Below are 27,547 nucleotides of genomic sequence, written 5' to 3' on the forward strand. Positions count from 1 at the left end.
CTGGAAGGGTTCCAGTGATCTGCAAAGATGCAGATCTTGGACATATCTATTATCTTGGAGATGCCTTTGGATGCAGACCAGACCACACCATTTACAGCTACCATCCTTGATTCATCTTGTTGCAATGCTTTTCTTCCCTTAAAATGTAGGGTCTATTTTAATACATCAAATCACTTCTTTGTTGATCCACTATTCATCGAGACAACATTGCTGAATTCTCGCTACATCAAGTGATGATATCATCAAAAATCATGGCCAGCCAGTAGCATGAACCAGTAGTGTGAGCAAATAAAACACCCTACTTGTTTTTCGATGATGGTGTCACTCGATGCAGCAAGAATTCAGCGATGTCATCTCAAAGAATGGTGGTTTGACAACATGATGATCTGATGTATTAAAATAGATCCAAAAAGTACAAAGAAGATAAAGGGATACACCCTCGTAGCTTCTCTGGAGAAGAGAATGTAAGCATGGAGCCCTCTATGACTGTAGGACCTCATGGCACAAAACCAAACTCATGGTCTCCTATGTGAAGTTTTGAAGAAAGATGCTGCACTGTTTTGTTCAATGTAAGTTACTCTAATGTCTACACTCTCTGTCAGACACATAGGTTGTCTCAGACCTTTACTGCCACTCCTTTTTTCTATCAATCATTTCCAGTAGGGGCTTCCTCTTGTCCCTTCTTCTCCAAGACTGGTCATGACTTTGGATGCTTCTCTGGAAGGATAGGAAGCCTGTCTGGGTCTACACTTGATTCAGGGTTGCTGAAGTATCCTGGACATGTAAGACCATGCATTATCTTGGAGCTTCAGGATGTGCTCCTAGCTGTCCAACCGCTGGAGAATCACTCCAGTTCATAACTTTTGTTCATTCACTTAAATGGTGAAGCAGTAGTACTGTATATGTTGGGAGACTCATTATTTCTCATTTTTAGGAAGCTATCTGGGCATTTATTTTTGTCAATGCTTCACAAATGTCTTTGCAAACTCCATCAGCTGTTTTGCCAGCTGACTTTTGGATCATAGTATGAAGATGTCAAGCCTGAAGTCTGTCTTCCAAAAGTGAGGCCAGCAGGAGGGAGACCTGCCTTGCCTCAAGAGAAGACAAAGACCTCCTTAATTTATACTTTTTCTTTAGGACAGATGTGTTTTATACAGCTTTTTTCTAACTTCAAATCTTTTGATTTATAAGTGAGGCCTATTTCTGGCCCACCTAGTGTTATAGTAAGTTAATTTTTAGGTATTAATTTAGTTGTGTATGCTCTGACAAAACTGTTTAAGAAAGTTTTTTTTTTTAATTTCATTGCATTTAACTCTATAATTTAGTAGCTATTTAAGTCAGTTTGAAAATTAATTTGAACTTTTTCTTTAATGACACATTTTAAGAGTGATTTATTGCAACTTCATGGTTTGTAATATTACTCTGTTTTTCCTTTGCATTTGTAAAGTACTTTGATTTAACTTTGACACTGGTGGGAAGTGAATACATTGTCTCCCAAATAGCACTGGCTATTTGTTTTTATGTTCGCCCTTCCCTTTATGTTCCACATTCTGCCCAATATATGGATATTTAAGTCCAGGCTCTTCCTGATCATTTTCTTATTCTCAACTGACTTTTTCTTCATATTCATTCAATTCTTTGCAAACTAGGTCCTGGTCCCAGTGAGTTCTGGAAATGATTACCCTTTATCCCTTAAATGGTGGACTACCCAAATTAATACTCCACATTGTGCCAAATTACTTTAATTATGGCCATGACAGTCACAGCGTCCTAATGAATCACAATATGGGTGAGCAGTACTTCTGCAGTAATACAGAACTTTTAACACTGTCCCCACCAGGAAGAGAGCTTACATCTTGTAATCTACACACATGGTGTGGTGTAGTTACAATCTGCCCTCTTGGTGCTGCTATGATACTATAAAGAGTGTTACATCTAAAAATCCAAAGGCAGTGCTTTACATCTGCATTTATCTGGGTACAGTTCAACGATATGGGGGACCAGTCATAAATTCTGAAATTATGAACATCGCAGGCAACTTTAAACATAAATGAATGCCATGTCTGATTTAAAATAAAATCACATTTCCAATCATCTGCATTTTATTTACAAGTCAACAAACAAGCATTTCTGTATCCTATCCACTATTATGCATTCTGCTACTCTCTAAAGGGAAGAAATTACAGCTCTTATTCACATCAGGGATTGGGGGATTAGATTACGTCCTTTACTGTTGTTGCAAGGATGTACACATTGCAACACTGTATCTGTCCATTCATTTCATGTCTGCAGTGTAGGATGTCCACTCTGCCACTGTTCCTGTTCTGTTTTGTAGTCCTGTTGACACTCTCTTGGTCTTACGCATTAGGCAGTCCAGCAGCGGACAGTCTCTACCCCACCACTAGGACAGAGGAGTGGGTGTCTATTCTGTTAAGCTTATCTCCATCTTGCTAGGACCCAGAATGTAAGGTGAACATTGTTGCTGGATTCACAGATATTAAAAAAAAAAGAAACAAACAAACAAACAACTTTGGTACTTTGGCATCAATGTTTTTTTTTTTTTTGCCTTCCCCATTTACATTTTTCTAACACCAAAAACACACACTTGAGTACTACTAGGTGTCTGCCTTGTGATCTACCTGACTTAGCGCCCAACAGGTGATGGTTGCAGATACCACCACGTTTTTCATGGTTTGTTTACTCCATACATATCTCCCGTTGGCAGGGGTGGAGAAAGAGATAAAGGAATTCTTAACAGAATGAATATCATTAGATCCTAAATACACAGAGGAGGAAAAGACTGGCACTGAAGCCATATCCTCAACCTCTGATATTTCCCTTCATTTTTCCACAAGGGGAATGAAAGGAAATGCAGCCACATTGTTGCTTCTCATGCATGACGTGGTTCTATCCTGAAGAGGTCTGTCGCATTTTCCTACAAACCTTCTGTAGCTGTCAATACTTATCTGCCCTCCTGTCCAGCTAAATGTCACTCCCACATCTGGTTCCCCTCAAGTATTAAGCTACCAGTTCAATACCCACATCCCTCAGGTTGAAAAGCCTCTCCAGATTCTATACTTCTCCAACCTTCATGGTTGAAGGCTACACACAATTCTTCCGCTGTGTTTAACACAGTGAACCTCAAGCCCAGTTCTGCATTTGGCTCACAGTCAGATATTGAACCTCAAAAAATGTTTCCTGAAGTAGTGCCCTGCAAATTAGTTTGTGTTTATGTGTTTTTTTAACAAGCCTTAGTTTTACAGTTACCTAATTCACACGTTGCTGATAATGCCCACTCTAGGGAATGTACTCACACCACAGTTTTGGTACTTATTTGGTGGTCAGTGATTGTCCACGCTGAACCTTTTGTTTCATGTGGAAAAGAATGCCATTCCTAAGAAATGCATTAATCAGATTACCCCTATGCACCTGGTGGTGGGTTAACTATTACTTACACAGGTGCATAATCCTATATAGAGGTGCACATATGAATAAAGAGTATAGCTAAATAAAACTATAAAATATGGAGCTATTCTGGCTTGATGGTGAATGTATTCTTAAGAACAGAGAAGAACTCAGCTATGGTATTGCCAGTAATATTCATATTTTTTCTTCCAAGGTGACAACATAAATCAGCCACTTTCACTTTTATTATACTTAAAACATGCACGTTAGAATCAGGGAAAAGTTCAGTAGTTAAAATGTTCAAAAATGCATCCTTGAAGATTCTACATAATGTAAATGCTGAACTGCTCATTGGATTGTCAAGCAGTCAGACATACAGAGTAGGAATTCACTAAAGAACTGGCACATCCCTTCATTAGCATTTCACATTGACTTTTTAGTTCACTTTTTCCTTAGGTACACTGTGTTGTTTCACACAGTCTAAATCATTCTGCAGAAGGTGATTTCAACGTCTGCAAAAGGTGCCCACCTTATACAAAGCTGTTAGTAATCTCAATACAATACATCAAAATGGAAGGATAGCATACTGCCTGCAAGCAATGCAGATATATTCTTAACAGAAACAAATTATAAGCATGAGGCAGAAAGGAAATGTTTTGACCACCGCAGCAGAGGTATTCTGTTACTGCCTTATAAACGGCTTTATGAAGCAATCAGAACAATGAACTGCCTTATTTGTAACATGTTTCTGGTAAGAGCAATTTTGTAACCATTCACAGGATCATTTGCTAATACAATCTTAACAAATATTCACAGTGCAAAATAGTTTAAAACTTTACAAACCATACACTTATGAAATACTGTAAAACAGCTACCCACAAAGAACTTGTTTAAAAATGTGGTGAATCCTTGGGGTAAAAAGTCTTGCATCAGCTTAATCTAGCTATTTATATTCATGTCTGTCACTACAGAAAATGGTATACTTAGTAGAGCTGGTACAGAAAAAGTATCGAACAAATAACCACAGAGTCACATAGTCACATCAGCTCAGGCAGACTGCACTGAACATTAACTAGTTCTTCATCTGCCGTCATTTTCTAATGCCTATATGTGTTTCTATGATAATATTTTTTTCTGTTATTAGCGTATTTTAACTTTTTTTTTAATAAAACAAAAAATAAAAAAAAACACAAAATTTTGCTGGCTGACAGAGACCACCTGTTTATGCATTACACATGCCTAAACAGATAATATGACACACATTCTTTTTTCTGCTGAGAAAAATATGTTCTATGTGCTTGGATCATGTGTAAGGGGTTCTGACTTCACATTAATATATTCCCCTGAGATCTGCATTAAATGTAGGTGATAAATCGAGTGATACATTTAGTGAACTTTACATACATCCTGAGGTACCACATGGCACAAATACAACAGTGGCAAAACTTGAGGGGGTTTCTTAAAGTATCTAATGCAAAAAGATTTTGTGCAAAACCCTATTAGACATACAAAACCCATTTGATTTGATACAATTAATACAAATAATTTTTCTCATAGCAAAAAAGATATAAAAATAAAAAAAAATCTTCCCTGAAAGGTACTATGGAGCTTTAGAAATTTTCTTGTAAATATTTTTAGCACCTGTTAAAATAAGTAGAAAGTGTCTTTATGCCTTTCAAGTGACCTTGCTTCTTTCTTATGAACTCCATCAATTTTAAGCAAGAACTAATTTAGCACCAGTTTCTAGTAGCAGGGAAGAGTTCAAACGATGAATATGCCACAGGTAAAACCCGATGTGCCAACAGCATGCTTACCATTCTAACGTAGACAAGTTGTAACTAGAAGTAAAACCCCAGTTTCATTAAACAAAAAAGAGCCCCTCATTAAACACGTTCATTAAAAAGAACACTGTGCCACATGCTACTGCATTTAAATGAAAAAATGTACATAAACAATGCGTGCCAGGCACAGTCTGTTGAATTAAACATCATCAAACATAATCTCTTCTAAAGTGTGCAAGTTTCTCTCTCTCTCTCTCTCTCTCTCATAGTAATTGTGATCATGTGAACCACAACTTCACCATTTTGAACTGTTTTCTGATTATGTATGAATGTTAGAAGGGTGTTTTTCTTTTCTCTTTCTCTTCCTTTCTGGTCTGTCTAACAAAGTTAACAACACAGCCATCCTTCTCCAACTTTCCTTTCCATGTTTGCTGTAGGGTTCCTAATAGCACAGCCTTCTCATGCTATTATAGCTGGTGGTATCTTTATTCCATAGCTTAACAGCAAGATGCGACAGTAACACCAGTATGACATAGTAACCATGGTAATGTTACTTGGCCCAAGCAGGTGTTAGCCTTCTGTCACCACCTGCTATCCACTTCCGTCACGGAGCTGAAGCTTAGGAATCAAGGTGCTCACTGCCAGGTGCTTCTCATGCATGACGTGGTTCTATCCTGAAGAGGTCTGTCGCATTTTCCTACAAACCTTCTGTAGCTGTCAATACTTATCTGCCCTCCTGTCCAGCTAAATGTCACTCCCACATCTGGTTCCCCTCAAGTATTAAGCTACCAGTTCAATACCCACATCCCTCAGGTTGAAAAGCCTCTCCAGATTCTATACTTCTCCAACCTTCATGGTTGAAGGCTACACACAATTCTTCCGCTGTGTTTAACACAGTGAACCTCAAGCCCAGTTCTGCATTTGGCTCACAGTCAGATATTGAACCTCAAAAAATGTTTCCTGAAGTAGTGCCCTGCAAATTTGTTTGTGTTTATGTGTTTTTAACAAGCCTTAGTTTTACAGTTACCTAATTCACACGTTGCTGATAATGCCCACTCTAGGGAATGTACTCACACCACAGTTTTGGTACTTATTTGGTGGTCAGTGATTGTCCACGCTGAACCTTTTGTTTCATGTGGAAAAGAATGCCATTCCTAAGAAATGCATTAATCAGATTACCCCTATGCACCTGGTGGTGGGTTAACTATTACTTACACAGGTGCATAATCCTATATAGAGGTGCACATATGAATAAAGAGTATAGCTAAATAAAACTATAAAATATGGAGCTATTCTGGCTTGATGGTGAATGTATTCTTAAGAACAGAGAAGAACTCAGCTATGGTATTGCCAGTAATATTCATATTTTTTCTTCCAAGGTGACAACATAAATCAGCCACTTTCACTTTTATTATACTTAAAACATGCACGTTAGAATCAGGGAAAAGTTCAGTAGTTAAAATGTTCAAAAATGCATCCTTGAAGATTCTACATAATGTAAATGCTGAACTGCTCATTGGATTGTCAAGCAGTCAGACATACAGAGTAGGAATTCACTAAAGAACTGGCACATCCCTTCATTAGCATTTCACATTGACTTTTTAGTTCACTTTTTCCTTAGGTACACTGTGTTGTTTCACACAGTCTAAATCATTCTGCAGAAGGTGATTTCAACGTCTGCAAAAGGTGCCCACCTTATACAAAGCTGTTAGTAATCTCAATACAATACATCAAAATGGAAGGATAGCATACTGCCTGCAAGCAATGCAGATATATTCTTAACAGAAACAAATTATAAGCATGAGGCAGAAAGGAAATGTTTTGACCACCGCAGCAGAGGTATTCTGTTACTGCCTTATAAACGGCTTTATGAAGCAATCAGAACAATGAACTGCCTTATTTGTAACATGTTTCTGGTAAGAGCAATTTTGTAACCATTCACAGGATCATTTGCTAATACAATCTTAACAAATATTCACAGTGCAAAATAGTTTAAAACTTTACAAACCATACACTTATGAAATACTGTAAAACAGCTACCCACAAAGAACTTGTTTAAAAATGTGGTGAATCCTTGGGGTAAAAAGTCTTGCATCAGCTTAATCTAGCTATTTATATTCATGTCTGTCACTACAGAAAATGGTATACTTAGTAGAGCTGGTACAGAAAAAGTATCGAACAAATAACCACAGAGTCACATAGTCACATCAGCTCAGGCAGACTGCACTGAACATTAACTAGTTCTTCATCTGCCGTCATTTTCTAATGCCTATATGTGTTTCTATGATAATATTTTTTTCTGTTATTAGCGTATTTTAACTTTTTTTTTAATAAAACAAAAAATAAAAAAAAACACAAAATTTTGCTGGCTGACAGAGACCACCTGTTTATGCATTACACATGCCTAAACAGATAATATGACACACATTCTTTTTTCTGCTGAGAAAAATATGTTCTATGTGCTTGGATCATGTGTAAGGGGTTCTGACTTCACATTAATATATTCCCCTGAGATCTGCATTAAATGTAGGTGATAAATCGAGTGATACATTTAGTGAACTTTACATACATCCTGAGGTACCACATGGCACAAATACAACAGTGGCAAAACTTGAGGGGGTTTCTTAAAGTATCTAATGCAAAAAGATTTTGTGCAAAACCCTATTAGACATACAAAACCCATTTGATTTGATACAATTAATACAAATAATTTTTCTCATAGCAAAAAAGATATAAAAATAAAAAAAAATCTTCCCTGAAAGGTACTATGGAGCTTTAGAAATTTTCTTGTAAATATTTTTAGCACCTGTTAAAATAAGTAGAAAGTGTCTTTATGCGCCTTTCAAGTGACCTTGCTTCTTTCTTATGAACTCCATCAATTTTAAGCAAGAACTAATTTAGCACCAGTTTCTAGTAGCAGGGAAGAGTTCAAACGATGAATATGCCACAGGTAAAACCCGATGTGCCAACAGCATGCTTACCATTCTAACGTAGACAAGTTGTAACTAGAAGTAAAACCCCAGTTTCATTAAACAAAAAAGAGCCCCTCATTAAACACGTTCATTAAAAAGAACACTGTGCCACATGCTACTGCATTTAAATGAAAAAATGTACATAAACAATGCGTGCCAGGCACAGTCTGTTGAATTAAACATCATCAAACATAATCTCTTCTAAAGTGTGCAAGTTTCTCTCTCTCTCTCTCTCTCATAGTAATTGTGATCATGTGAACCACAACTTCACCATTTTGAACTGTTTTCTGATTATGTATGAATGTTAGAAGGGTGTTTTTCTTTTCTCTTTCTCTTCCTTTCTGGTCTGTCTAACAAAGTTAACAACACAGCCATCCTTCTCCAACTTTCCTTTCCATGTTTGCTGTAGGGTTCCTAATAGCACAGCCTTCTCATGCTATTATAGCTGGTGGTATCTTTATTCCATAGCTTAACAGCAAGATGCGACAGTAACACCAGTATGACATAGTAACCATGGTAATGTTACTTCGTCCAAGCAGGTGTTAGCCTTCTGTCACCACCTGCTATCCACTTCCGTCACGGAGCTGAAGCTTAGGAATCAAGGTGCTCACTGCCACTGAGTCCCACCCAAAATGTTTCTCTTGCCCTGGTCTGGTTCCTCCTCCTACTTGAATTTACAAACACTGAACCTAAGCATTCATTTAGTACTTGTCGTGTCACTGTCCATGTTTATTCACCTAATTCCTGCTTTTTGAAACCTCTGTTTCATCCCTTGTCATGCTTTCTTTTAAATACCTATAAGAAATTACCCCCTTCTAAGTTCTTACTATATTTTATTTTCTTTACTATTAGCAGGACATATACAATTCCTGCTGCTTTTCCCACCATCTCTTGGTTTAGTTTGTACAGTTATCAGTCCTGGTCCTTGGGTTACCTTTTATTTCTTGAAGGTTAAACATTTTGTTTCCTCCACTGCGGCTGCCACTCTTTATAACTATAGTGTTTTTTTTTATTCTTGCACATAAGAATGTGGCTTCTGTGATGGCAGATCTGATGCCTCAAAAAGTGGCATGTTTCAGTGGGCCATTAACAATGTTTTACAGCACATGAGCTATTATGTTCGGGAAGAAGTCATGCAGTCCAAAAGCTCAGGCAGTATTTTGTGACCATTTGTGATACTCAATTAAAAGATAATAAATTATTACTTATTTATTTTACTGTTTTTTTTTTTTTTGCATCTCAGCTGCAAGAAACATTTGTTTAAATATAAAGAAAAAGTTAATGTAGAAACTTACTCTCAGCTGTTCTAAATGCCTTGGCATTGTACTGTTATAGCATCTTTAGAAGTCATATCATTTTGTGACAACAAATTAAATTCAAGCGGGACCTTCCTATGCATTCTTTGATTAAGGCATCATGACGTGTAACACCACAGATTCCTGTCCCAGAGACTTCCCATGCTTTGGAACAAGATTCCAATCTACATTAGGCAGAGCTCCTCGCTAACACTCTTCAAGAGAAACCTTGACGAGTGGATGGGAAACTAAGTTTGCCCCAGGGATCACTTCAGTGGCTCTGTTGGACAGAGGCATAGGGAACTAATCTAAGAGGGCGGCGAAAGCCAACACATTCTGGCTAGGCTTATAAATGCCTTCGGGCAGATAGCCTAGTACCCATGTGAACCTATGAACCTATAACAGCAATAAAAAGGGACTGTAGAACAATTATAATGGCATGGTTCTGAGAATTCAAAGTTAAATAAATATACTCACAGCAAGATAATCACATCAGGCTAATCTGGTGGCAGTAATCGGTTTCCACAAAAAATGGATGCAGTGAGGCTGTACTTGATGCTAGTTATCTCGTTGACAGCAGACCTTCAGTGCACCTTCCCAGAGAAGACTTCGGAACATTTCTACTCTGCCTAACAGGGTAGGAAAGTCACATTGGTTTAGGAAAAGGATAAGTCCGATAACAGGGGTCATGCTAAATGAAGGCTAGTCAGGAGAAATAAGAAGGCACTGCACCATACTATATAGATCAGTTCTGGAGTGACTCTGATCTGTGGTGACATAATACACTGACGTATGCCTCCCTGCATATTAAAACTAAGAGTTGAAACATAGCAGATGCTGTAGGAAGTGCTGATAAAGGTGAGATAAAACATATAAAAAGAAAGTATAGTTCAAAATGTAAGAGTTTATATTTACTGTGAAAACGTATTAAGTTTCAGTTATGTATATGGACTACCAGAACAAAGGTGAGGGTTGCATGAATGGCAGGAGGCAGTTGTGAAACTGGAAAAGAAACTAGCATAGGGTTACCACCTGTCCCACTTTGAGAGGGACAGTCCCTCTTTGGGCAGTTGTGTCCTGCAAAATATTGAGAAAATGGCAAATGTCCTGAGATTTTAGGACAAAATTATTTTCTATATTGTATGTAATAGTTGCATAAAACTGTTATTCTGTACCTGAAACACCTAAATGTTATACAAAACAGAATAAGGAACAAAAATGCTACAAGAATAAACTTTTATTCAGGCAAACAACTGAAGTTCTGTCCTTTGTACTGGCTGTGGGTATGTTTTGCCCTGCAAAATCTGATGTTTGTAGCACAAATGTCCCACTTTGGCCATTTGGAAAGGTGGCAACCCTAAACTAGCAGTCAAGTTATCTGATGACCAAATGGTAGTTATCATATTTAAAGTTGTGAGGGACACAGAGGATAGCAGGTTGCATAGGGGTGCTCTCTGATAACTAAATTATGGTTACTGTACTTAAAGTTGTGGGGGACAGAAATGACAGTAGGCAGCATAGGGGTGCTATCAGATGACTAACTGGTGGTTATTGTATTTAAAATTATGGGGGGCACAACTGACAGCAAGTTGTAGACGGGTGCTATCTGATGCATGAATGATAATTATTGTACTTGAAGCTGTGGGGAACACTGAAGACAGTAGGTTACATATGGGTGTTATGTGACAACTTAATGATGGTTACTGTACTTAAAGCTATGGGGGACATAGGAAATGTACCACCACTGCCACAAAACAAATAGCACTACCGCTGTACAGCACCAGGATAACCACACATTTGCCACGTACAGCATAGTACATGCTTTTTAAATTTTATTTTCCAGGATACAGACTAAATGATTATGACCTGCAATCACACAGTCAGGACTCCTCCACCATCTTTTCTTTTTAGGATTATCAGTTCCAAATTCAAATTTAAATGCCCTTAAGACACATGCAGCATGTGGAAAGGAGGGAAGGGTACTTCAGTTGTGGATGCGACATACTGCCTGGGGTACACCTTCCTGCCTAATAAAGTGCACAGTTCCAAAACTCTTGGGTATAGTCCGATGTGTAGGGCACAACAAGGACATATTTGAAGTACTTTGCCCAGTTCTGGAGACTGCAGTCTCTGTAAGGATTTGAACAGAAAAGTGACAGTTCAAAGAGGGGTATCAGTAACACTCAACAGTTGCCACTAAAATTGAAGAGATGGAAAAGTACAGTCATTAATACATACATTATCAAGGGGAGGCCGGACTGGAGAATTATGACAAACATTTGTATAAAGAGGGAAATCATAAAATAGTGTTAGAAAAAGCATCATTTGCAAAAGGAGGCGCTAACAAAAAAGAAAATGAGCAATGAGGCTGAGGAAAGACAGACAGAAGGGGAAAAGTACAGTTGTGTACACTTACCATAAATGTAGATGTTCGATTGTATTCACTAATGCAGTCATTACATTTGGGTAATCCTGTTGCCCTCAGTCGGCATGAATTCCAAAGTCTTGGGTCCTGCATCGGTTGCTGTCGCCCTTTCCCTGACGTCAGGTCGTCAGGGGTATAAAAGATGCAGCCATTTTCTTCAGTTTTTCTTGCCCCAGATGTCAGGTGCCCCCAAAAGGGTAGGCTAGATATATATATAAAATATATATATAAAACATACATGCACCAAGCTAAACTTTTACCTTCATCTACAAGCAGATACACCATATAGGTTGTATAGATCAGAGAAGTAAAGATGTTCCAGCAGAAATAAGGGGGGTGGCGGGTGGGTAACCAGGACTGCAACAGTGAATACACTCGAACATCTACATTTATGGTAAGTGTACACAACTGTACTATGTTCTTCGTGTTTCACTGTTGCAGTCATTACATTTGGGTAGAGTCCCAAAGCTATGGTTGGGAGGCTGGAGCTAAACAGCATTAGGTGTGGCTATAAGGCCCTGCAGAACTGCAGTGGCAAAGCCTGCTCTGGATTTAGAGTAAAGTGGCAGATTGTGCTCTGGTTGAATGTGGCCTAATGCCGTTAGGCACTGGCTTACCATGCTGAGAGTAGCAGAAACGAATGCAGTGACCTATCCACTTTGAAATAGTCTGCTTGGAGATAGCCTTTCCTTGTGATGCTGTGGCATATGCCACTAGTAATTGTTCTGTTTTTCTGAAAACTTTAGTTTTGTCCAAATAGAATCCAAGTTGTCTGTGTACATCCAAAGAATGCAGAATTTTCTCCCCCTTGTTCTGTGGTTTTGGATAAAAAGTTGGCAAATGAATAGTTTGGTTTAGGGCTACACTGGACACCACCTTAGGCATAAATGTAGGGTTTGTCCTCAGAGAGACCCTGTCTGGATAAAAAATGATAAAGGGTTCCACAGCCATGACAGCCTGTAGCTCTGACTCTCGTGTTGCAGACGTTAGTGCTAGGAGCAGAGCTGTTTTCCAAGATAAAAACTTTATATCTGCAGTTGCAGCTGGCTCAAGAGGTGGTAGGGTGTGTTTTTCCAATGCATAATTGAGGTCCCATGCAGGCATTGGCGGTCTCCTTGGAGGCCTTAAGTTGTTGGCTCCTCTGACGTACTGCCTTAATAAAGGATGAGAAAAGAGTGGTGGCTCTGTATTGTAATGAGCCGAAATGGCAGAGGCATGGATTTTAATTGATGAAAAAGATAGGCCTTTGTTCAGCATCTCAGTTAAGTATTGCAAAATATGAGGAATATTTGGTACAGCTGTGTCAGTTCCTTGAGCTTGGTTCCAAGCACAAAATCTCTTCCATTTCCCAGCATAGGATTTTCTAGTACTAGGCCTTCTGGCTTCCAAAATGACATCCATCACAGCTTTAGTGAGAGGTGTGCTTTGTATGGCTACATTATCCACCATGCTGCCAGGTTTAGAGTCCTGAGTTGACTGTGCAGAATCTTTTTGTTTTGTTGGGACAGTAGATGAGGTATTTGTGGTAAGGTCCAGGCTGGGTATTGAGACAAGATCAGATACCAGTACTGGCGGGGCCAGTCTGGGGCAATCAAAATCATTTTTGTTTTTTCCTGTCTCACGTTTAGGAGTACCTTGGGGAGGAGAGGCAGTGGAGGAAAGGCATATACTGATAGGTTTTTCCAGTTGAAAGATAAGGCGTCCACTTTCCATGCTTGTCCTTGTGCAGAATCTTTTTAGTTGATAGTTGTGAGGGGAAGCAAATAGATCTGTGTCCGGGCGTCCCCATTTCTTTGTTATCATGCTGAAGACTTGTGGATACAGGTGCCAGTCATGGGGATCCATGAGGTTTCTGCTTAGTTCATCTGCCAGAGTATTGTCCTTTCCTGGCAGGAATTGTGCCTGCAGATGAACTTGGATGCTGTGTCCCATAAAGCCATGACTAGTCTGCAAAGGGGGTAAGAATGCGTGCCCCCCTGCTTGTTTATGTACCACATGACTGTGGTATTGCCAGTCATTATCAGTAGTTGTCCCGGATGAATTTGGTACTTGAAGGCTGTCAGGGCATTTTGAACATCTAGCATCTCTTTTGGATTGATATGTAGATACATTTGATTTGTGGATCAGGTGCCCTGAATGCCTCTTCCTGCCATGTGGGCCCCCGAGGCATAATCTGATGCATCCGTTGTTAGGGTCTGCCTGGCTGGGGGCAGTGAAAATGGTTGTCCCTTGTTTTGGTGACAAGCCTTTGCCCACCATCGCCTGTTGCAGACAGGGAATGAGAGTAATCATTGTTTCCAGGCTGTGGCAATGTTGTGTCCAGACACTTTTTAGGTACCATTGAAGTTTCCTCATATGCAGTCTTGCATATGGAATTAGTAGGATGCAGGATGCCATGAAGCCCAAAGCCTGCAGAATTTTTCTTGCAGATAGCTGGGCCTTTGTTGTCATTTCCTTGAAATAGGTAGTCAGTTGCCTTTGTTTGTCTGGCGTGAGATAAGCCATCTGGGCAGTTGTATTTAAGCTTGCACCCAGGAATAATATCTCTTGAGAGGGTACTAGTTTTGATTTCTTTTCATTGACTGTGTACCCTAGGCATGTTAAAAGTCTTTTCACAAACGCCAGATGCTGTAGTAGAATGTCCTTGTTCTCTGCTTGAATGAGGCAGTTGTCCAAGTAAGTTTATATTTGTATTCCTCTTTGTCTGCAGAAAGCAATTACTGGTGCCAGGCACTTTGTGAAGACCCTGGGCACAGTAGATAAGCCAAAGGGCAGTGCAGAGAATTGGTAATGCTTTGAACCAGCCTTGAATCAGAGGTATCTTCTGCATGATTGTCTGATTGGGACATGCAGGTATGCCTCTTTTAGGTCTAAAGTGACGAGCTAAGCCTTTCTGCCCAGCATGGGCAGAAGCTGCAGCAGGATCAACATCTTGAATTTTGGTATATTCAGGAAAGTGTTTAGAATACATAGGTCCAGTATTGGTCTCCATGCTTTGTCCTTTCTGGGTACCAAGAACAGTCTTGAGTAAAATCCTTGTCCCCGCTCTTGCTGTGGCACTTGTTGAATAGCCCCCATGTCCATGAGGGATGAGACTTGTTTTTGAGCCTCTGCCCATTGATTTTATGGCAGGTCTGGCCAACCTTTTGCCCTTGGCAGGGTATGGAAGTGAAACTTGTAGCCTTGTGACAATATGTCTAGAACCCATTTGTCCTGGGTTATAATGTGCCAATTTTGAGAAAAAGGTGCTATTTTTCCCTAAGGGTACTGCCAGTAGATAAGTGCTTGGTGCAGGCAGGGGGAAGTCATTGGGACTGTTTCCTGTATTGTGATTTGTCTTCTCCACTTTTGGAGGTAGAAGCACCCCATTGCTTAGACCTGTACGAACCTTGTGGCTGGGATCTGCCTCTAGGGCATCTGGATCTGCCCTTTTGAGGTCAGTCTGACAATGGAAAGGACCAATTCTTTGTAGACCAGTGTCTGCTAAATGTAGGTGGCTGTACTTGTAAAAAATCTTTGACCGTTTGCATAGATTTAGCTTTGTCCTCCATTTTCTTTAACACCAAACAAGGTATCATGCTGTAACAGTGCATCTAATAATTTAGCTTTGACATGATCAGGCAGATTTTGTCCCTTTAACCAAGCATGCCTCCTAATTACAGAACCTGTAACAGCGGCCCTGCAGGAGGCCGCCAGAGAATCAAAACCACATTGCAAAGTATGCTTTCCAACTTGTTCAGCTGCATGCAATAAGTCCTGCATTTCTTTGTTTTCTGCACATTCAGAATTTACCAACATTTTCTGTTTAAGCATGACATATTGCTGATATTTGAGCATATGAAACTGGCAATTAAAGGCCCTTATAGCCAAGGTAGCAGATGTGTAAATCTTTTTTCCCCATCTATTCAGTGCCCTAGAATCTCTGTCGGAGGGGGTAGGATTTTTTGCAGTGGAAGCCTTAACCCCTTTGGGACCCTGAGAAATAGTTTCTGGGTCTACAGCAGGGTTTTTGAAAAGGAATTTATGAAAGTCAGGAACCCTGTAGTATCTGTCGGGCTTAACAGGAGTTGGAGGTAAGGAGTCAGGGGTCAGACTAGACTCTGAAAACATATCATCTACAATGCCTAACACAGGTGGAATAGCTAGAGGCCTGTGTTGAGGTAGTAGAAGAAAGTCCCTGAGCCTCTGCTTAGAATCTGAAAAATCTTGGCTCTTCCCAGTGGAAATGCTCCCTCAAGGCATGCAAGGTTTCCCCGAAGGAATAGTCCTCAGGAGGAGAAGCTGAAGGAATAGATTAATCAGCATCAGAATCCTTATAGGGGGGCAGAGAATATTCCTGATCAGAAGAGGAATCAGACGAAATGGAAACCTGATCTGAAGATTCATAGGCTGTCTCTTGCCTAGGCCTCTTATCAGGAGGGGGATGGGAACCCCTGATCAAGGTAATTAAGTCTTCAGCCATTTTAAGCATCTATTTTTTGGGCATGGAGGCCTGTCCATGTGGCTGGTGAACTTGTTTCTTTGCCTTTAAAGGTGCTTTAGTCTTTGCCTTTGAAGCTGAAGTCAGTTTAATGTATAATTGTTTAGGTCTGAATACACCCTCAGAAGACGATGCCTGCTCAGAGGCTCCAGACCCATCGGAGGGAATAGTCTCCGAGGCCCCAATACCTTGAGTTTCCAGTGGCCTGACCGACTCCACGTGGGTGTTGGTAGCAGCCTGTGTCTCTAAAGTAGCAGATGTTAGGGGCTGCGAAAGCGCCACACTGAGAAATGGCGACTGGTTTAGGAGAAGCTTTGTCGTCGGTTTTGGACCTCGGTTGCCTGTCTTTTTCTTTTTCTTTGCGCTTTTTGTGAACTCCGGTAGTCAGATGGCTATCTGACAACATTGTATAATTAAATCTGCGTCCAAAATAGCTTAATGCAAAGTCGTACAGACGCTTAATAGTGCGTTGGTTAAATCTAGCACAAAACCGACAACTTGAAATGTCGTGGTTAGGGCCTAGGCAAAGAATACAGTAAGAATGATAGTCCTTATGAGGTATTTGCTTCCCACAAGAAATACAATTATTAACTTTTTCTGACATCGGTCTGGAGCAAGAAAAAAGTTTCCCCGATGGGGTACTTAGCTTTTAATAAAGACTTCGGATCTGAAACTCGAACACGAAAATCTCAGGAGTTGGCCGACCAGCACTTGCGAACTGCTTCTGCTTCGGGCACCGTGCGGCAAGAAAGACTGAAGAAAATGGTGTTGGCTGCATCTTTTATACCCCTGACAACCTGACGTCAGGGAAGGGGTGACAGCAACTGACGCAGGACCCAAGACTTTAGAATTCAGGCCGACTGAGGGCAACCTGCCAGCAGGATTATCCAAATGTAATGACTGCAACAGTGAAACACGAAGAACATCATGACTTTTCGCATTTCAGAAAACAGTGACTTTAAGGATGAAGCTCCTAGGACAGGGCAGTAAAGGAGTTAAAATGTGGTAGACACAAGATAGACAGTAATATTAATAAAGTGAAAGCTGTGAATTCGACACTACATCGATAAGAACGAAGAGGTGCTGTACAACCATTGTGTTTTTATCTGTAGTTCGTGCTTATGGTTCTGACAATAGCCATCTTGCATTTATCTCATTTTGATGTGGGAATTGATCTGAACACTCATGGGGGTAGTCATCTTAAGAAGGCTATAGTCCGAGGCAAGCTGCAGTAGATAATCAATTGTATGAAAACACAGCTTCTCAGTGTACCCTTTTTACTTACGTTAGTACACTGGAGTGGATAATCATCTTTATAGTGCACCCCTTCTATTTAGGTTAGTATACTGACCTCAAATAAAGAGTAAGTGCAGACGATTTAGCACCACAGTTTTTAGCTGATTAAGGTTTCTACCATATAATTCCATGGCTTGGGGTTTAGTCCTCCTAGTCTCTCTTCATTATTGAAATCTGTACTCTGCTTTTCCTCCAAAAGCATGCTGGTTGCTTGGTTACACTAATCTGCTTCACATACACATTGTATTTACAATTGTTTTGAGCCGTGGGTCTTTGATGAAAAGTGTTCATAAATGATATTTTCATTTACACGGTTAATAAATAAATAAATTATAAAAATGTGTTCAAAGTCATGAGTAGGACCACTAAACTGAAACTAAAAAGATGATAACTGAAAACAGAAAATGTTACCAGTGCCAGCTGTTACTCATGGCTGGTGCACAGGTCTCAGGGGAGGGGACCAGGTTCCTCCTCCCAAGCAATAAAAGCACTAGAGAATACAATTTGGGATTTACATCTTACTAAGTTGCCAGATGACCAGCAGAAGGAATAAACACAAAGATGTTAAAACTCTGAATTCAGAGTAAAATATGGTCACATCTCATTAACTGCACAACGTACATACATACAAAAGGACAGAAAAAGAGGGAAGCGGAGCCTATTTCCTCCTCTCTTAGGGTAAATTATGGAGCAGGGACTCCCGTACATTCACATATGTTAGAAAACCTGGATATGAGGGGCACTCGGACATTCCTTTATCAGAAGACATGAAAAGAAAGGGTATCCACAAGTTTCTTTATCAATATAATTAAGTTATGTTATATCTGTAGTGAAAATGAAAACAGTTTTTATTTTGCTATGCCACTGGTGGAAAAAGAGACCCACCTATGGTTTCACAGCAGGAAGTATGGAAAGGACATTTTATGTCAAAGGGAAGGATGGAAAAATATATAGTTTATTTAAAAAATATGCCAATGATATATATATTTTTTGTTTTTTAAGATTCATCACTTGAACCTTTTGCTCCTAAATGACATTTTGAAGGACTCGAATTCCCTAAATTGTGACTTGTCTGGGGCACAGATTCCAACAGGTTATCTGCAAGTCCAGGTACAGAACTACCTGATACATCTAGAAGAGCACTAGTTCGTACGGCAGGTCTTGCAATGCAGCAGAGATGTCATCCATCATGACTTACTGGACAGTTTATCAAGCAAAAGTCATATGTTTCTATATAAAACACACAATAAAACACAAAGTATTTGCCCTGGGAGGGAAGCTGAGACCCCCATGCCCTACACATGGTTCCATTTTCATCTCAGTGTTTTAAATAACAGACTCCAAAAATATCACAATTTGAAGAAGGGAAAATATTTTGGTTTTGTGGTGACCTCGGAAGTAGAAGGGCTGTTAAAAGTGAACCAGCCCTTTGGGCAATTGTGCTCAATGAAGAATTATTCAGATTCCAGGACTCTTTTTTTTTTTTTTTTTTTTTGAACAAGTGACCTATACTCAGATATTTTCTTTTGGTTCTCCTATCACCTAGTCTAGCATTTGTCAAAAGTGCACAAACATGGCAGGAAAACAGGGACTCGTATGTGACACAACAGCTGCCTATTAAGAAACAAGCTATGACTCCCTGATGCATAATTCACACCTCTGTCTACCATTAAAAATCACCAGATGATGTTATGGTCATTAAGAAATGCTGACCCAAGGTTATGTCACCCAAGCTTCTAGATCAATAGACTGCAAGCTTAATATTCAGACTTAAACCTAGCAGGGAAATATCTTCACATTTCTGTTTAATAACAAAAGTTCTCTGTAGTATCAGAAGTGAGGTCAGGATCAGCAAATATCTTTTTCACCTTCCAGATGAAGAATATCAGCTCATAATGTCCACCCAGCTCAAACTAATCAGTCCAGCAGTACGCCAATCCGATTTCCAAGGACCGTTCCTACCATTCCACACCCGATGACTTGTCCTCAGTTTCTTTGGCAAACTTGATGTGAAGTAATGAGGCTCATTTCTCTTCTTTCATTAAACAGGATGGGGAGGAGAGAGAGAGAGAGAGAGAGAAGACGTCCACCTATTCAATTCCTAGCAGAGTAAAGAAAATGGGCATGTGTTTGTATCTTTTAAGGGGTTTGAGAGATTTCAGACATTTCTTCTTCAAAGTCAGACTTGCAGAAACAAACAGCAGTCATTCCGCTTATTAGGATGTCAGATCATTCTGTTTGTCTCTAAAGTGCACAGACACAGATAACTGATGAGGGGCAATAGTGTTTTCCCCACTTACAAATCAGCCTACAAAAATAAGATACTACTGACTCTGGTCAGATGTAATGCATGTCAAGGCAACAGCTACACTTCATTTGCAGTAAATCAGGTTTTAAAAAAATATAAATTAGTGTTTTCTGCAGTTCAGGTTATTTGAGCATTAACCTCTAGTTGTTACATTATTTATCCTATTTCGGTTGTGATCTTGCGCTCTCATCCATTAATCTCTCAGCATTTAGTCCTCTGCGGATGCAGACCTAGGAGTTTCCGGGCCTTCTGCTAAATGCAGTTTTTGTCTGAATAACCATTAAGGAAATAACAATATTAATGTTACTACACTGTAATATTCAAACATGTAGGCAAGAAAACAATGTAATGCAGAGGCAGGACTTTTTTAAAAATACCAATCCTGCACTTGAATAAAGTGTCCCCTCACCACCACCCCTCGTATGGATCTTACTTCTTTTACCACATTATTTTTATATAGTTTCCTTCCTACAAATGGCTTCAGTCTGACTTGTAAATAACACGATGTATATTGCCACACATACATGCTACTTAATAGTATATATATATATATATATATATATATATATATATATATATATATATATATATATCTTAACTGAGAAACTCAACGTGATGGAAATGCCCTCTTTCACACTGACCAGAGATTGAATCCTACATCAAACTGCGCAGCTCTCAGCATATAACTTATAGATCAATACTCCAGTCCATTTATCCTCAACCTCTTTTCCCCATTTTGCACATGGGGTCAGGGTGTCACTTCAGCAGTGACAATTATCTCAAGCCAAGGTTTACAATGCTGGGTGGCTAACCCTGCCATGGTAGTTCATTCGCACCACTCACTCTCACACACACTGTCACCTATGGCCAATTTAGAGAGTGTCCAATCCACCTACCGCATGTCTTTGGAATGTGGGAGGAAACCGGAGCACCCAGAGAAAACCCATGGAACCTCAGGGATGACATGCAGACTCCGCACAGAAGGCACATCAGATAAGAATCAAACTGGAGAACCTCTAGCTGTGAGGTGACAACACCACCTCAGCCACCCTATATATAAAAATATGGTATTTGTGCCTGTGTAAATTACTTAGATGGCAAAATAACACAAATAATAATGCAGAGCCTCTCAAATGCTTTGGAAAATGGTATAAAGTGTTTCTAACGTACTGCAAAATGTAGGCACAACACAACTATGTTCTAATCTTGGGAACACTGTACAACACCTCCCCCAAGCACTACAGGCATGCAGTGGATAGCTCTATCCTCATTATATACACCACGTAACAACAGTACAGGCAGTACATACCTCTATCCTCATTATTTTATACCACGTAATAGCAGTACAGGCAGTACACAGCTCTATCCTTATATTACACCACGTAACAGCACTACAGGCGGTACACAGCTCTATCCTCATTATGTTATACCATGTAATAGTAATACAGGTACAGTGGAATTCATGTGCTCGGTACACTAAAGTACAGTGTTAACAGACTTAATTTTACTTATCTCAGATTTTACTCAACAGGACTATTTCACTTATCCCAGGTTTGGCAATTGGACACAGGCTGGCTAGTTACTTATAGACCCAGGGCTGCCAGGCTTTATAGCTGGCACATAATAGCCGATAATAGTGCATAGACCCTTCCCACTGTTACTTTACTGTTAGCATGGATCCCTAGCACAGATTGGAGTAGAAGTGGTCCTCAACCCACTTAGTTCCCAAAAATACCCATGCTCTATTTTAGCACCATTGGTCGACATAACCAAATCAACTGGAGCCAATTTTTACATTGTCAAGTGTCTAGCCCTGATGTGGTTTTCGGTCTATGTTCTGTATTCTGTATTATCCTATCTAAATTATACTGCACACCACAGTCAATGCCTAAAGGTTGGTCTACACGACTCTTCTCCTGATAAGCAACACCTAGAATCTGTGCCGCTGCTGCCCTGACCTCTGTTCACGTCTGAGTGTACTTTGTTGGCATACGTTTGAAGTTCAACTATGAGAGGTGAGTTTGAGCCCAGTACCTTCCCTCTGTAAGGCAGAAACACCCAGCATATATTTGGGAGAAAACCTACAGAGACATCAGGTAGAAGATGCAAACTCTATACAGACAGTGACTGTTAGTTAGGAGTGAACCCTTGACCCTGTGTCTTGAAAGCCAAGACCTTAACCATTATGTTGCCATGTACTTGGCAGGACTGTCTAGATAACATGGGACAAAATGAATTGGTGTTGATAATGAGGGACCTAAACAGACAAATCGGGACAGATAAAATAAGATATGTGAACTGCCTGGATCCACTATGGTGAAGCAACAAGAATAAAGAAGGAGAGGTCATTCTAGACTTGTCTGGTAAATGGCCTGATGGGGGACAACACATGGTTCATCAAAACAGGCAGTTACAAGATCAAATGTAAGCAGGTGGTCAGAGAAGGCTCTAAGGACAACAAGGACTTGGCTGAACACCTGGAAGCTGAGTGGAGTGAAAGCAAAGAAGTTTAAAGAAATACTCAGGAGTCTATAGTTTCTTTAGGAGAAAAGAAAAATAGGTGGAACCAAACGAGAATGTCCCTGTCTCAAAATGGCATGCGAGAAGATGACGGAACAGATATGTAGCTGTGCCAGGCATGGGAACAAGGTACGTAAAGAAAGCCTGTGGTGTAATGCAGAAGTCCAGGAAGTTATCAAAAGAAAGAAAGAAAGCATGCAGGATGAAGTGGGAGACATAAAACACACATCAGGCTAAGAAAGACTATTAGTTAGTTAACAAAGAGACTAAGAGAGCAGTTGCAATAGCAAAGAACAAGGCATCAGAGGCATATTCTACCAGCTTCTGGAAAGTGACTTGGTAGGCATATTCTACCAGCTTCTGGAAAGTGACTTGGTAGGCATTAAACCAGCTTCTGGAAAGTGACTTGGTAGGCATTCTACCAGCTTCTGGAAAGTGACTTGGCAGGCATTCTACCAGCTTCTGGAAAGTGACTTGGTAGGCATTCTACCAGCTTCTGGAAAGTGACTTGGTAGGCATTCTACCAGCTTCTGGAAAGTGACTTGGTAGGCATTCTACCAGCTTCTGGAAAGTGACTTGGTAGGCATTCTACCAGCTTCTGGAAAGTGACTTGGTAGATGCCACAAATAAACTTTCAGGTTGAAGGCAACAAAAGAAAGACAAAGAAGACATTTTTCAGAAGTCATTTAGAAGGGATGTCAGCAATATTCTGCTCATCAGTCTAGGGATCATCAAAGGCAGGTGGAAGGGGTACTCCAAGAAGCTTCTGAGTGAAGAATACCCCACAGTAGCTGTACTTCCCCATGCACATCCATCAACGAAAGAGGAAGAAGAGAAGGAATAACCCACCTTAGAAGTACAAGGGGCACTAAGGAGAATGAAGTCAGAAACCAGCAGGCTCACATGAAGTCACAACAAATATGATCAAGATGTTGGGGTGCATTAGGAGAGAAATGGCTACAAAGGGTACTCATTGCAGTAGGGGAGAAAGGCATATCCTACATGAGTGAAGAATAAGCAGTGTAAAGTCAATATACAAGAACAAAGCGGACACTCATAAGTGTGCCAAGTACAAACAGATCAAATTCTTGTCACACTGCATGAAATTCCTGCAAAGGCTGTTGGGTAAAGGAATACAAAGAGCAGCAGGAAGTAAGATGTAAGATTACCAGTTTGCATTCAAGTGTCACAAACTTTGTAGCGTGACAGATAGTGCAGAAGAAGTTGGAGGTGTGTGTGGGGGGGGGGGTCCAACCGGGCATTCCTAGACTCAGGGAAAGCATATAGTAAGTCTCCTAGAAAGCTGATTTGGGTAGTCATATGATGGTTCAATAACCTGGAAACACTGGAAGAATTAGCGCAAGTTATGAACAAGGACCAAAGGAGACAAGTAAGGACAGTGTTCAGACTCACAGGGAGGTTCCCAGTAGGAGTGGGTGTGCATTTTGGCTCAGCTCTGAGCCTGCTCCTGTTGATACTGGTTAAAGACTACATTAGCAAACAGGTTGAAAGAGACAGATAACCAACCTGCTGTATGCAGACAATGTGGCACTGCAGATGCACTTTGAGCAAGAACTTCAGCAAAGGTTAGGGAAGCAGAATGAAAAGACGAAGGCACAGCGGATAAAATGGACTGCAAAGGAAGCAGTCATGGCAGGAAATGGAGGAAATCAAAACAATCTGAAAATTGAGCTAAAAAGGGCAAATATTGGAGCAGGTTAACAGCTTCAAAAGGAGAAATAAAATACCAACAAGACCACCAATCCAAAATGTAAAGCGAATTTAATGAAACACTTAGCGCCTCGGCTTACACAGCCTTCCATCTTGGAAGGCCAGTTACCACCTATGAAGCTATGAATTTACTCCAACAGTCCTACCAACAGGCATTATCCCACTGACACCTCCAGTACTACAGACAGGCATTATCCAACTGACTCCAAAAGTCCTACAGGCAGGAATATCCCACTGATACCTACAGTATGACAGACAGACATTATCCTGCTGACTCTTACAATGCTAGACAGGCATTATTCAACTGATTCCAACAGTCCTACAGACAGGTAGTATCCCAATGACACGTACAGTACTACAGACATGCGCTTCTTAAACAAAAAACATCTTTATTAAATTATTTATTTATTATTTATTTATTTAATTATTTATTTATTTTATATTTGTTAACCGGGCTAGTCTAGCTGGATACATATCCTTTTTCAGTAGAGGCCCGAGGAGAAAAGCTCCAAGATAATGGTAAAACACAAGTTGAAAAAAACAAGTTAAAAAACAAGTTATAAAATCTATAGGTTATAAAAAATACAAGTATAAAAAAGGGTACGTGTTGCATTTACAGGATTTGAGAAAAAAAATTTTTCATAGAAGTACAATGAGACAAAGATCAATCGGCAGGTAATACATAGCAGAGATATCTTAGATACTAATAGTGTATATACTAGTTCAAGAGTCACCCGTATATATTTAGGGTAGAGAGAATTTTAAAGATCTGGAGATGGGAACATGAACTAAGGGGATAGGGGACTAGATGGGTTTGATATGAAGGTTTGATATGAAGGTTTGATGTGTAAGGTTAGTCAGGTTCAGGGCATGGGCATAGCCATTGTGTCTTGAGATATTCTTTCAGGTTGTTTTTGAACTGATTGTGAGAGGTTGTAATTCTAAGGTAGTTTGGTAGGGCGTTCCATGGCTTGCCAATGGAGTTGGCAAAGAGGGCGTCACCGCCGGAGTTGTTAGCTTTAATGGTTAGGATCTGGGTGCTATTGGATGATCGGAGACTATTAAGGTTAGTGTATGGGGTCAGTATGCTACACAGTGAGGGGGTTCTATCTGGTTGATTAATTATTTTACAAGCTTCAGTGAGTTGGTTAAGTTTGAGAAGGTTGGGCAGTTCCAACCAGCCAAGTTTCCTCAGGTTAAGACAATGGTGGGTGCGATATGGGGAACCTGTTATAAATCTAGCAATGTGGTTACAGGCCAGAGAGAGCATGTTAAGTTCCCGTTTATTGAGGAAAGAAGACTGGGGAGGCATAGAGGAGGGTGGAGAGGAGATGTGTGTGGGCAATGGTTAGTTTGGCAGTAGGAGTTAAAAAAATTTTTATTCTGTACATGGATCCAAGTTTTTTGTTAACAGATTTTACGGTTTGGGTAATGTGTATGTCAAATTTGAGCTTATGATCAATAGTTACTCCTAGTAATTTAGTACTGGTGACAGGGGTTATGATAGTCCCATTATTGGATTTAACATGGAAGGTAGTATTATTATTATTTGGGAGTTCTTTTCCTGGGGTTGAGAAGACATTGGGAAAAAATAGTAGTAATTTGGTTTTGGTTGGGTTGAGTAGAAGTTTCAGGTCGGTGAACCATTTTTCTACTAGAGAAAAACAGAGTTGAGTGGTGGTTTGGAGATTAAGGAGGGAGACATCTGAGCAGATTAAGATGGAGTCGTCAGCATATTGGATGCAGTTGGATTGAGGGATGACTGAGTGAAGGTCATTAATGAAAATGGAAAACAGAAGTGGACCCAATATTGAGCCCTGAGGAACACCTATGGTGTTGGGAAGCAGGCCTGATGGTCTGTTTTGCCACAGGACAGCCTGTTGCCTACCAGTGAGGTAAGCCTTGAACCAGGTTAATGCTGGGGTATCCAGATGTAGGGTTGCTAGGGTGGAAAGAAGGAGCTGGTGATTGACCATATCGAATGCTTTTGACAGGTCAAGAAAGAGGGCAGAGGATATTAGTTTGCTATTGCGATTGTTATTAATGGAGTCGACAAAGGAAAGGAGGGCAGTGGTTGTACTGTGGTGGGGGCGAAAGCCATGCTGGGTGTTGGACAAGAGATGATTGCAGGTTAGGTAGTGAAGAAGTTGTTTGTGGATGCATCTTTCCATAATTTTCGCTATTGGGGACAGTATAGCTATTGGTCGATAGTTTGATATTTCCGTGGAGGGACCTCCTTTGTGAAGCGGAATGATGTAAGAAATCTTCCAAATAGTGGGGATATTAGCTTCAGTAATGGTTCGATTGATAATGATTGATATAGGGTATGCAATAGCATCAGACGCAATTTGTAAGAATTCTGCTGGGAGGTGATCAGCTGCTAGGGTGGTTGGTTTGAGCTTTTTTAAGAGAGAACGTATGTGGGATGAGGAGACTGGCTTAAAAGTGAACGGGGCAGGGGCATCATCATGGGATTGTGTGGCAGATGGGGGAGAGGAGGTTAGTTGACTGGCAAGGGTTTGGATTGTCTCGGTGAAGAAAGAGTTAAAGGAATTGGCTATTTCTTCCTGCCCTTTCTCAATGAGTTTCTCGGGGGTTGGGGTAGTAGTTTTACCTGGGTGTTGGAGGTTGTTAAAACATGCCCAGAATTTCTTTGGGTTGTTCTGGTGTTTCTGCTGGAGGTGGCAGAAGTATTGTTTTTTGTCTTGGGTAATGGCTGTTTTAGTAGTGTTTCTTAGTTGTTGAAACTTAGTACGATCTAGGGGGGGTTTTGTGGCTCTCCATTTATCCCAGGCTTGGTCACGGAGTTTAATTTTGTTTTTTGTTTCTCTAGTAAGCCAAGGAGCTATACGTGCTTTGGATCTAATTTGTCTAAGTGGGGCATGTGAGTCAAGTATCTTAAGGAATGTGTTGTTAAAGTAGGACACACTATCCTGGAGGGGTAGGGTTTTTAATATGGTCCAGTTACAGGATTTTAGTTCTGCAAGAAATTGTTGTGGGATAAATTTCTTTTTGTTTCTGATTAGTCTATATACGGAAGGGTTGGGAGAAGGGCATTTATGTTTAATAATATAAGTTATAAGGTGGTCACTGAGGTCACTGGGAAGGGTGCCTGTAGTATAGTTGTTTGAGTCTCTATTGGTAAGGATCCAGTCTATGGTACTTTCTTTTTGGAGAGAATTGCCTATTCTGGTAGGGGATAGGATATGTTGGGAAAAACCATATAGGTTAATGGGTTGTGGGGTTGAATGGTTAGAGCAGAGAGACCAGTCAATATTAACGTCCCCAAGTACTATGGTTTCTTGTGGGTAGTTGGTGGCTAACCAGCACAGGG

The 27,547-nt window shown here is 40.2% G+C and overlaps 1 protein-coding gene across 2 annotated transcripts in view; it reads right to left on the reverse strand.

The window, feature by feature from the left end:
* Nucleotides 1-17,216: 17,216 nt before the first annotated feature.
* Nucleotides 17,217-27,547, reverse strand: part of CCDC28B (coiled-coil domain containing 28B) — a 191,391-nt gene continuing 181,060 nt past the window's right edge. For both annotated transcript variants that reach the window (XM_044082596.1, XM_044082588.1), the window contains exon 6: nt 17,217-20,231. In XM_044082596.1, the coding sequence (XP_043938531.1) occupies nt 20,171-20,231 (61 nt within the window). In that variant the 3' untranslated portion in view covers nt 17,217-20,170. The remainder of the gene's footprint in view (nt 20,232-27,547) is intronic.

The sequence above is a fragment of the Protopterus annectens genome, chromosome 1.part1 (assembly GCF_019279795.1).
Source record: "Protopterus annectens isolate FY-2018-M chromosome 1.part1, PAN1.0, whole genome shotgun sequence".
Taxonomy (NCBI): domain Eukaryota; kingdom Metazoa; phylum Chordata; order Ceratodontiformes; family Protopteridae; genus Protopterus; species Protopterus annectens.